Raw genomic sequence first — 12127 nt, 5'->3', positions numbered from 1 at the left:
TGCTGGGGTGTCAGATTTACTGACAGTTACTGATCCTGCACCATCAGAGCCCCTTCACACGTGTATCAGTCCCTACTGAGAGGATGGTGATTGTGGATACACAGGATCTATCAACCTGAAACCTCCAGGACTAAGGCTACTTTCACACTAGCGCTTGATCGGATCCGTTCTGAACGGATCCGATCATATTAATGCAGACGGAGGCTCCGTTCAGTACGGTTCCGTCTGCATTAATAACTTAGAAAGTTTTCTAAGTGCGCAAGATGCCTGAGCGGATCCGTCCAGACTTTCAATGTAAAGTCAATGGGGGACGGATCCGCTTGAAGATTGAGCCATATGGTGACATCTTCAAGCGGATCCGTTCCCATTGACTTACATTGTAAGTCTGGACGGATCCGCTCGCCTCCGCACGGCCAGGCGGACACCCGAACGCTGCAAGCAGCGTTCAGCTGTCCGCCTGTCCGTGCGGAGGCGAGCGGAGCGGAGGCTGAACGCCGCCAGACTGATGCAGTCTGAGCGGATCCGCTCCATTCAGACTGCATCAGGGCTGGATGGAGGCGTTCGGGTCCGCTCGTGAGCCCCTTCAAACGGAGCTCACGAACGGACCGACGAACGCTAGTGTGAAACTAGCCTAATACTGATGGTCTCTCAGGTTCTTTCACACTTGCGTTTTTCTTTTCCGGCGCTGAGTTCCGTCCTAGGAGCTCAATACCGGAAAAGAACTGACCAGTTTTATCCTAATGCATTCTGAATGGAGAGCAATCCGTTCAGGAGGCATCAGTTCAGTCCCTCTTACGTTTTTTGACCGGAGAGAATACCGCAGCATGCTGCAGTTTTCTCTCCGGCCAAAAATCCTGAACACTTGCCGGATCCAGCTTTAAACTTATATTGAAATGTATTAGTGCCAGATCCGGCATTAAAATTGCTGCATTGACGGATCCGTTCTTCCGATCTGCGCAGACCTTTAAATCTGTGAAAAAAATAAACACCGGATCCGTTTTTCCAGATGACACCGGAGAGACAGATCCGGTATTTCAATGCATTTGTCAGACGGATCCGCCTGACAATAGATACAAATAAATATTTTTGTGCAATTTCTGACTGATTGAATTAATTTTTTGATGTAAAATTGAAAAACAAGGGGACTTGGGTAATAATCTTGATGCATCGTGATGCATCGCCGAATCGAATCGTGGACTTGATAATCGTAATCGCATCGAATCGTGAGACGAGTGAAGATGCGCAGCCCTAATATATACCGTATGCGTTTTTTTCACCTCTAGGACTTTATTTAATATCCCTATACATAATTTTGTATTTGCAGAAAACTTGCTCGGATTGAATCTCTCTGTAGGAAGCATGATTCTGTAATATCTTGTATGGGTTACCAGATCAAATGGCATCTTTACTTTTGGTTACCTTGACCAGGGGATTCTCAGATGTGTTCTACTATGGCCACACTATTTGGGAAAAATAAAAGGGGGGGGGGGGGGGGGGGGGGGACCGGGCAGTGGCTGTGTTACAGCAGGTTGGGCTCATGTCAATTGAATGTAATTCAGTTCATCTTTCAGGAATAATCATTAGGATATGGGATAACTATTATATTGGACGGTCAGGCATGTGAGCAGCCGTTCTATAGGAGTTCTGGAGATAGCACGCTTAGCAACTCTGGAACTCCCATAGAAATGAATGGAGTGGCCATGTGCATGCCAGATCGGCCGCTACGTTAATTTAACGTGCAGGGAGAGAGTTGTGTGTATGGGTTGGCTCCGTGGGTCCCCATTTCTGTGATTGGTGCGGGGCCCAGTAGTAGGACCCCCACCCATCTAATAGCTATCCCCTATCCTGTGGATAGGTAATAACTTTACAGAATCAGACTACCCATTTAACACCCATTACTGATGGCACGAACGCAGTTTCAGCAACCAGACCATCTCTGTGCTGGACATTTACAGATCTTCACAGGAAGAATCAGTCACCAGCAGTATAAATGTATGCCGTAAGGCAGGACGTGTCTAATAAATAAGCACTTTCCCTTTATAGTTAGAATTTCAAGATCCATTTCCACAAGGCATTTCTTATAGGACTGTCCAGCATTATAAAAAAAAAAACAAAAAAAATAAAAATAAAAAATAAAAAAAATTTTGTTCCAGGCACAGCCCCCCTCTTGTCCATGGCCTGTGTCTGGTATTGCACAGCTCCATTGACTTGAGTGGGAGTCAATGGACTAGTGTTTCTGGGGGGGAAAAGCAAATCCATTTTGTAATCCTGGAAACGTGCAGGGAGAATCTGTCTCCAAGAAATCCACTGGTAAACCAGGCAAAATGCTTTGTAGGACTAGCTGAGCTAAATGTAATGATACCTTTCACTTAGCGATCTGTTGTCTCATTCTGGACAAAAAGTACTTCCATATGCAAATAAGCAGTTAGGTGCACCACAAGGGGCGAGCCCAAGTCTGTGCACCCTTGCTCCTCCTGCTCCTCTGCCAGTCCCTCCTCCTTGATCCACAGGGCCTAGTTCTTGCATAGTCACCTTGTTTGGTCCTGTCAATCAAGGGAGGGGATGGAGGAGGAATCAGGGGGAGCAAGGGTGCACAGTGTGGCTTGGGGCCACCCCCAGTGCACCTAACTTCTCATTTGCATATAAATTAAAAGTACTTTTTCTCCAAAATGAAGCAATAGATCTCTGAAGGTCCTTTTACACAGACCAATGATCAGGCAGATTATTGAAAATGAAGAAATTGTTCCTGATAATTGCCTGCTCATCAGTGGAGGTGAGGGCTGCATTTACATTGCATACACCGGTCTGTATAAAAAGACCCTAAGGCTCCCTTCACACATCCGCAATTCCATTCCGCATTTTGCGGAACGGAATTGCGGACCCATTGTGCGGCCCCTATCAGGTATTATGGACCTGCACTTCCGGGTCCGCAATTCCGATCCTGAAAAAAATAGAACATGTCCTATTTTTGTCCGCAATAGCGGACAAGAATAGGCATATTCTCTTAGTGCTGGCAATGTGCGGTCCGCAAAATGCGGAACACACATTGCCGCTGTCCGCGTTTTGCGGATCCACAAAACACACACGGATGTGTGAATGGACCCTTAATGAAAGGTATTGCAGTCAGCTAAGTTAGACCTACAAGACATTGGAAAAGATTTATAAAAACTCATGTCCAGGAAAACTGGCTTAGTTGCCCATAGCAACCATATTTTACCATTCATTTTCCAAAAGAGCTCTAAGAGGGACTCTGATCGGTTGCTATGGGCAACGAAGCCTGTTTTCCGGAATGGAAAGCTTAGCAGAATAGCGCTCAACATAAGATAAATGACACTTTTACTGAAAAAATGCATTATTAAGTATCCTTTATTTACAGACTGTACATGGGGATGGCCATTTTCTAACCCGCTGCTCCCGTGACATGAAGTCCTTCTTTTAGCAGCTAGTCATGTCTCACGTAGAACACGTTGTATCCAAGTTCAATCAGTCCTCCGATGAGCAGGATCCACAATGGAATCAAGACCAGACATAGCAGCATGCTGGTGAACTGTTCCAGCCGGGCACACAGGGCAAGACAAAACGCCAGTTTCAGGAGCATGGCTGTAAGGTACCAAGACTTTTTCTTCATGTTTTGCGCTCCATTCCTGAGGTCATATCCAGATTTACACCGGCCTGCCATTTTTACAATTAACATAACAATTAAAATGGTGTCAAATATCCAAATGGGGATGAAGATGATGAACCAGCTCCATGGGGCCTTCTCATCCAGCTTCAGCACCAGCATGATCAGGAAAAGTAAACTGAAGAGCCATGTCAGCAGCACTCTCTGCGCCAGGGACATTCTCATTTAAACCGATTTTAAGGGGGTTTCAGCGCCAAGATGAAGAGCTGGATTCCTGCGCAATGAAGGGAGAGCAGAGCACAAACATGGCTTTAATGGATGTTAATTGGGTAGCGCAGGCATCCTCAAACTGCGGCCCTCCAGCTGTTGCAAAACTACAACTCCCAGGATGCCCGAACAGCCTACAGCAGGGAATTGTGGGAGTTGTAGTTTTAAAACAGCTGGGGGGGGGCCGCAGTTTGAGGATGCCTGGGGTAGCGCATCGAAGGCTCTGTTCACATCTACATTGTGCCTTCCATGTATAATGCCAGACACAACACTGACTTACAATGCGCCCGCGAATAGTGAGCGAGGCTCCGAATGCCAGTGTGAACACAACCTAAATTTCATGGACACTGATCAGACATCTCAGCAATACCCACCCACATATAAAGCCTGGTACACATGGCCACATTGCCAAGCTACAGTACAGTGCTCTAAAGCAGGGTTCCACAACTCCAGTCCTTGCCGGTCAGGATTAAGGCCTCTTGCCCACGACTGTATGACCTCCAAGATATACGGTCCGTGAGCAGGCCATATGTCCCGGAGAGGCATGGATTGTGCGCACAGCATCATAGATTACAATGATGCTGTACACGTCGATGTACACAGCATCATTGTAATCTATGATACTGTGTCCTCGTGCGCACAATGTATGCCGCTCTGGGACATATGGCCCGCTCACGGACTGTATATCTCGGAGGTCATACGGTTGTGGGCAAGAGGCCTTAGGAGTATCTCACAGAATGAATACCTGTATTAAGTCCTGATGGATGGACGCTAGTGATATCAGCTGCCCAATACTAAGGAAACCCTGAAAACATGACCGGCAGGTTGAGGACCACTGCTCTATGGGATCACTCAGGCCTCATTTCACATGGAGTTTTCTTTATATCACAGATACTGCTTGAACCCAAAAAAAAGTTGTGCGGTTCACATGCAATAGGGTAGAACACAGTGCCAGCAGGTGCTTAAAGGGGTTTTGCAGGCTTTTAATATTGACGGTGTCTGCGTATCCTGGCTCACATGTATCTGCTACTATGGTTGGGGTGCTCTGTTTTTATGGATGCTCCACCTGTTCATCCTATATAGCAAATGTAGTATACGCAAAAGGTAAAAACAGGCACTCGCCAGCTGGCAGGTCTATAAGTGATGTCTTTATATAATAAAATTGCGCAAATTATTACACATAAAATTCATAAAAGTTCAAATACAAAACAATATATATATATTATAAATTACACTGGGGACACTGATGTAAGTCTATCTCAATGTATACAAGCTATCTAGATGGCTAAATTGATCTTCATCAATATGGAAATCCTATATATTCCAAAGGTGCTCAATTGTGCATATAATTCACTTGTGATAATAAATAATCCTATAGATCCGAATACAAATACAATAATAAGTGTCTAATAATAAAAACGTGTCCTGTGAAAAATGAAGAAAGTATAAATATATATCTTGGTGTCATATGATGAGTCTTTTAGAAACTTGAATACAACTCCTTATGTGGGAGTTGTAACTATGTCCATCCAATGAAACAATAGTGTCGATAGCGCTTGTGCACACAATACGCGGTTAGAGTTGGATAAGGTGCAAAAGATGGTGATCGGGTTTTGTAACTGGGGCGTCCCCCTTGTATTTCAAAACCCTCTTACCTTGCCCTTGAAAGTGACCGTCCTTAACGGGGTTACCACTCTATGTTCTTTATATCTCCCCCGTGTGTGGGATCCAATACTTCAGGTTCTCTGCTCGCTGGTCTCGGCGTTCCACGTGGTTACTTCCTTGCGTGTCACCGACCAGGAAGTAGTCTGAGTTTCGCTTGATCTCGCGATACCTTGAACCTGCTTTCCTTTTACTGGCGTGTTTACAGGACGTATGTAAACCTTCCAATGTCCAACACTGTAGATAATAGGTCTATATTCGGGTTCTGTGGGTAGTTTAACACTCGCAGGACCAGCCAGACGCGTTTCGAGGGTCCGCCCTCTTCCCCAGTGGCTACTTCTTTAAATACTGCGGCTTTCAGACACCCCCACCCAAAACCCGACAAGGATTATTCACATTCAGATTAACTCTTCATTGTCCCTTCATTGCATACTATTCATCTGTATCCCTATACTTATATCTTAAAACTTTAATCTGTATCCTTATACTTATATCTTAAAACTTTAATACCTTTAATTTCTAGAAACTTTAAAACATAAATAAATTAAAAATGCCATAAATAGACTTCTATACTCTATTTTGTTTGGACTCCATTCCTTTCCTTTGTACTCTCTCAATTGAATTCGAGATCTATTAGCTGCATGTTGGGTCCTCCATTTCTCAATCAACATTACCCCCACAATGTCAACTATCCCTCTATTTCTTTGATATAGGAAGTCCCAGTCTTAAAATAGTCCCAGGACACAACAAAAAAAAACCGGAAAACGGAAAAAACGCATCGCATATCAAAAAAAAACGCATATGCGTTTTCTCTATATTTGCACCCCCATATCAATCTCCATAATTTCCATACAGATTAATATATTACCTCCATAATTAAGGCCCAAATTTAAGTAATTATTGGGTGAAGGTATATATTCAACCCTATAGCTGATCTCAGATGTTTTTTAGTGTTTGTATGGTATACAATCTTTTCAAGGTAAGGGGAGGGGTTATAAGAAACCGAACAGTTCAAAATCCGAATTTAGTCCTCTTGGAAGGAGTGTTTGAAAATCAAAAATTCGCCTGGATTCTGCCTGGACATCCTGGCGATATGGTCTCCGCCCCTCCAATGGACATCTACCTTTTCAAAGGCCGCGAAGACCATACCTTCAGGATTTTTGTTATGGCATTGTTTATAGTGTAATGAAAGAGAGTGCTTTTCATAGCCATTTTTTATATTAGTGATATGTTCTGACAGTCTTTTTCAATGAGCGTTTAGTTCTCCCAATGTATTGTTTTTTACACTGGCATTCTATCATGTATAAAATATTACTTGAGCTGCAGGTAAGAAATCCTTTTATTTTCCACGCAAAGGAATTCACTCGTGATTGAATTTCCGTGGTCTTCCTAGGGAATGATGCGAGCTTACAGATCCCACATTTCCCGCATCTATAAAAGCCACTCAAGTTCAACCAGCTTTGCATGGATAATTTATTTCCTTTGTTTTTAATTGAAGATGCTACCTTTAAAGATAAATTCTGTTCGGTTTCTTATAACCCCTCCCCTTACCTTGAAAAGATTGTATACCATACAAACACTAAAAAACATCTGCGATCAGCTATAGGGTTGAATAGATACCTTCACCCAATAATTACTTGAATTTGGGCCTTAATTATGGAGGCAATATATTAATCTGTATGGAAATTATGGAGATTGATATGGGGAGTGCAAATATAGAGAAAACGCATATGCGGTTTTTTTGATATGCGATGCGTTTTTTTCCGTTTTTTTGTTGTGTCCTGGGACTATTTTAAGACTGGGACTTCCTATATCAAAGAAATAGAGGGATAGTTGACATTGTGAGGGTAATGTTGATTGAGAAATGGAGGACCCAACATGCAGCTAATAGATCTCGAATTCAATTGAGAGAGTACAAAGGAAAGGAATGGAGTCCAAACAAAATAGAGTATAGAAGTCTATTTATGGCATTTTTAATTTATTTATGTTTTAAAGTTTCTAGAAATTAAAGGTATTAATGTTTTAAGATATAAATATAAGGATACAGATTAAAGTTTTAAGATATAAGTATAGGGATACAGATGAATAGTATGCAATGAAGGGACAATGAAGAGTTAATCTGAATGTGAATAATCCTTGTCGGGTTTTGGGTGGGGGTGTCTGAAAGCCGCAGTATTTAAAGAAGTAGGGTAGTACTCGCATTATAGCCACTGAGGAAGAGGGCGGACCCTCCAAACGCGTCTGGCTGGTCCTGCGAGTGTTAAACTACCCACAGAACCCGAATATAGACCTATTATCTACAGTGTTGGACATTGGAAGATTTACATACGTCCTGTAAACATGCCAGTAAAAGGAAAGCAGGTTCAAGGTATCGCGAGATCAAGCGAAACTCACAGACTACTTCCTGGTCGGTGACACGCAAGGAAGTAACCACGTGGAACGCCGAGACCAGCGAGCAGAGAACCTGAAGTATTGGATCCCACACACATGGGGGAGATATAAAGAACATAGAGTGGTAACCCCGTTAAGGACAGGTCACTTTCAAGGGCAAGGTAAGAGGGTTTTGAAATACAAGGGGGACGCCCCAGTTACAAAACCCGATCACCATCTTTTGCACCTTATCCAACTCTAACCGCGTATTGTGTGCACAAGCGCTATCGACACTATTGTTTCATTGGATGGACATAGTTACAACTCCCACATAAGGAGTTGTATTCAAGTCTCTAAAAGACTCTCATCATATGACACCAAGATATATATTTATACTTTCTTCATTTTTCACAGGACACGTTTTTATTATTAGACACTTATTATTGTATTTGTATTCGGATCTATAGGATTATTTATTATCACAAGTGAATTATATGCACAATTGAGCACCTTTTGAATATATAGGATTTCCATATTGATGAAGATCAATTTAGCCATCTAGATAGCTTGTATACATTGAGATAGACTTACATCAGTGTCCCCAGTGTAATTTATAATAATATATTGTTTGTATTTGAACTTTTATGAATTTTATGTGTAATAATTTGCGCAATTTTATATGCCATTTTATTATATAAAGACATCACTTATAGACCTGCCAGCTGGTGAGTGCCTGTTTTTACCTTTTGCGTATACTACATTTTAATATTGTCATCAATATCAGATCAGCGGGGGCCCGAATCAGCACCCCCGCCGATCAGCTGTATGAAGGAAAGACGCGCGCCATGCCCTTTCCCGTCTCTCTTCCTTCTCGCTGATTCTATGTCTATGGCAAGCAGGAGGCGAGATAGAGGACAGCATGCTGGCAAGGTGCTGCCTTCTCTTCATACAGCTGGGGGTGCTGGCATTCGGGCCCCTGCCGATCTGATATTGATGACTAATCCTGAGGATAGGTCATCAATATTAAAGGTCTGGAAAACCCCTTCAAAACCTGCATGCACTCAATGGGGGAGATTAATGATCAACTGGCTTAGTTGCCCATAGCAACCAATCAGATTCCACCTTTCATTTTTTACAGCTTTTTTTGAAAATGAAAGAATAAATCAAAATTGGTTGCCATGGACACCGCATCCAGCTGTTCTTTCCACCAATTCTGATAAATCTCCCCCAATGTGTTGCTGGACAGGGGCTCTTAGTCTTCATGCACATGACTGCACTTCTCATCCGTGTGCTCTCTGCATGTACTTACCCATCATTTCTATAGGGCCATGCACACATCCGTTTTTGGTGGATCTGTTCCACATACTACACGAACAGTCCTTTTGATGGTAGGGAGTGAGAACGACAGGGGATGCACACCGAAGGGATCTGGATTTTGTGGAGGCCTAGGCCCCATGCACACGACTGTGTCTGTATTGCGGATCCCTTCAGGCATCCCCCATTTTCTCACTCCCATCACTAGGAAGTACAGCTCTCATCTGCAGTACAGGACATGTTCTAGAACAGGCATGCTCAACCTGCGGCCCTCCAGCTGTTGTAAAACTACAACTCCCACAATGCCCTGCTGTAGGCTGTTTGGGCATGCTGGGAGTTGTAGTTTTGCAACAGCTGGAGGGCTGCAGGTTGAGCATGCCTGTTCTAGAACGTATGGACCGGACAATGGATGCGGACAGTGCATTGATGACATCCCTGTGCTATCTGTAAAAAATACTTATGGAACGTGGATGCAAAATGGGATCATGTGCATACCCCCTTAGTTATATCTTTAAAGGGGTGGTCCGGGTGTAGAGCTGAACCTGGCAGCCCCCCTGATGTTAGCATTGGAGCATCTCATGCATTAATGCTCTCCCTTGCCCTGCGTAATCTCTTTTAGTTACAATAACACACTGCCGGGTGGAGGCTTCCGCCCAGCGGTGTTTGGTGACGTCACCGTCTCTGATGGGCGGGCTGTAGCGCTGCCCTAGCCGTTATACAGCTAGGGCACTGCTGGGCGGAAACCTTGGGGCTGAAGGAGAGCCTGGTTCGTCATCGGAACTCCAGAAAATACCATCAGAGCATTAATTGCCCCGATGCCCAAGTCAGGGGGGCTGCCTGGGTGAAAATAGGGATATGTCCGGGTTCAGCTCTGAACCCAGACTAGGGTTGCCACCTTTTCTTAAAGCCAAACCCGAACAGAAGGTAGTGTGGCCGTGTCTAGTCAGTGCTGCCCTGGGCTAGCATCGCATCACTCCCAGCTGATCGCTGTACCCGGGCACAGGATTACAAACCCGGACTGTCCGGGTAATTTCCGTATGGGTGGCAACTCTAACCCGGACAACCCCTTTAAAGAGGTTGTATGATAATAAGCGTAAGTTCTGCCCCTTCTATACATATATCCAGTTATAGCCCTAGCAATGAACCACTACCTTCAGTCACTTCTGAAGCTCTTGTCCATCCCCCTGCTTTATACTGCATCGCTGATCGTTTGAAATGCAGTGTAAGAGCCAAGCGCTACTGCCCAATGTAACCAGTGGCATCTCCGGGTACAGCGCTTTCAGGGTTGGAAGTCCGCCATATTACCCCCTATACAAACGTGTCTACCCCATAACGCGGGAGCCCTCCTCACCAGCGCGGAGCGGCGCTCATGTCCCCCAAATAGTCACCAGAACCCAGGGACTACTCTCCGCCATCAGCGTCCTCTGCAGCAGATTCGCTTCCTGTTACCGTCTCGTTCACCCATTGGCTGCCATCAAACAACACTCGTCCAATCATCATTTAGTTCCCCGCAGACCTCACTGCGCATGCGAAACGCAGCTTGCAGACATGTTTAGTCATGGAGCCTTTCTAGGGTTTAGATACAAACTGAAGGCAACCACGTCCCCAATAATCTCCAAGCAGGCGACTAAAACCATATCCTGCCTCCTGCACAAGAGTGGGCTGTTCCCTAATCAAAGATGGACGAAAGCCCTCCTCCTTGGTAGGTTTCTTTGTGCCGTCGCCATGTTTGTTTAGGAATCAGTGCCATCTGTGCAACCAATGAACGTATGGAAGGTCATTGCGGCCGTCATGTGACCTGCCGGCTGTCTGATAGGGTCATGCTCCGTGACGCGGTGGCCGTTGCCAGGGGCGGTCCTAGAGACTGTAGCCCTGGTGGACTGGCTCGTACTCGGGGTACCAGGGAGCGCGCAGACTTGGGGCTCATGTTCCGGTAAAATTCAAAGAGCTCCGTCCGGTGCCCCCGGCGGGAGGAGGAGGCGGCTCCGGTCAGCAGGTAATCAGTCAGACCGTAGTGAGGTGCACACATAGCAGCTTCCTGTCTCCTGTGCATCCCTGATCCATCCATTACACGGGATGTGCGAGCAGCAGGCATGGTGATAGTGGCCACAGATGGGAGCTCTGCCATCTGGGCACAGCAGTGCGGAAGACAACACCGAGACTGGACGGCTGGCCACGGATTCTCTATCTACAGTATCTATCTATCTATCTATCTATCTATCTATCTATCTACAGTATCTGTCTATCTACAGTATGTATGTATGTGTGTGTATGTATATATATATATATATATATATATAATATCTGTCTATAGTATCTATCTATCTACAGTATCTATCTACAGTATATATATCTGTCTATAGTATCTATCTATCTATCTACAGTATCTGTCTATCTACAGTATGTATGTATGTGTGTGTATGTGTGTATATATATATATATAATATCTGTCTATAGTATCTATCTATCTACAGTATCTATCTACAGTATATATATCTGTCTATAGTATCTATCTATCTATCTATCTACAGTATCTGTCTATCTACAGTATGTATGTATGTGTGTGTATATATATATATATATATATATATATATATATATAATATCTGTCTATAGTATCTATCTACAGTATCTATCTACAGTATATATATCTGTCTATAGTATCTATCTATCTACAGTATATCTATCTATAATATCTATCTATCTACAGTATCTATCTACAGTATATCTATCTATAATATCTATCTATCTACAGTATCTGTCTATCTACAGTGTGTATGTATGTGTGTGTGTATATATATATATATATATATATACAGACGTGGACAAAATTGTTGGTACCCTTTGGTCAATGAAAGAAAAAGTCACAATGGTCACAGAAATAACTTTAAT

The 12127-nt window shown here is 43.8% G+C and overlaps 2 protein-coding genes across 4 annotated transcripts in view; one reads left to right on the top strand and one right to left on the bottom strand.

Annotated features, from left to right (window-relative positions):
• Nucleotides 1-3348: 3348 nt before the first annotated feature.
• Nucleotides 3349-10739, bottom strand: TMEM60 (transmembrane protein 60). Of its 2 annotated transcripts, none has more exons than XM_044280142.1 (2): nt 10587-10739; nt 3349-3896 (listed from the first exon to the last, which is right to left on the bottom strand). In XM_044280142.1, exon 2 carries the CDS (start codon nt 3845-3847, stop codon nt 3443-3445), a length of 405 nt encoding a protein of 134 aa, XP_044136077.1. In that variant the 5' UTR covers nt 3848-3896; nt 10587-10739; the 3' UTR covers nt 3349-3442. The 2 variants fall into 2 exon arrangements, with proteins under 2 accessions (XP_044136077.1, XP_044136078.1); XM_044280143.1 differs by lacking the exon at nt 10587-10739 and adding an exon at nt 10387-10580.
• Nucleotides 10740-10985: 246 nt separating this feature from the next.
• PHTF2 (putative homeodomain transcription factor 2) overlaps nt 10986-12127 on the top strand; it is a 108668-nt gene continuing 107526 nt past the window's right edge. For both annotated transcript variants that reach the window (XM_044280140.1, XM_044280139.1), the window contains exon 1: nt 10986-11231. The gene's annotated coding sequence lies outside the window, so the exon portion shown is untranslated. The remainder of the gene's footprint in view (nt 11232-12127) is intronic.

This window comes from Bufo gargarizans, chromosome 2, assembly GCF_014858855.1.
Source record: "Bufo gargarizans isolate SCDJY-AF-19 chromosome 2, ASM1485885v1, whole genome shotgun sequence".
In the NCBI taxonomy this organism is placed as follows: domain Eukaryota; kingdom Metazoa; phylum Chordata; class Amphibia; order Anura; family Bufonidae; genus Bufo; species Bufo gargarizans.
Note: the sequence above shows the minus strand (reverse complement) of the source record. Positions and strands in the feature narration are given on the sequence as shown.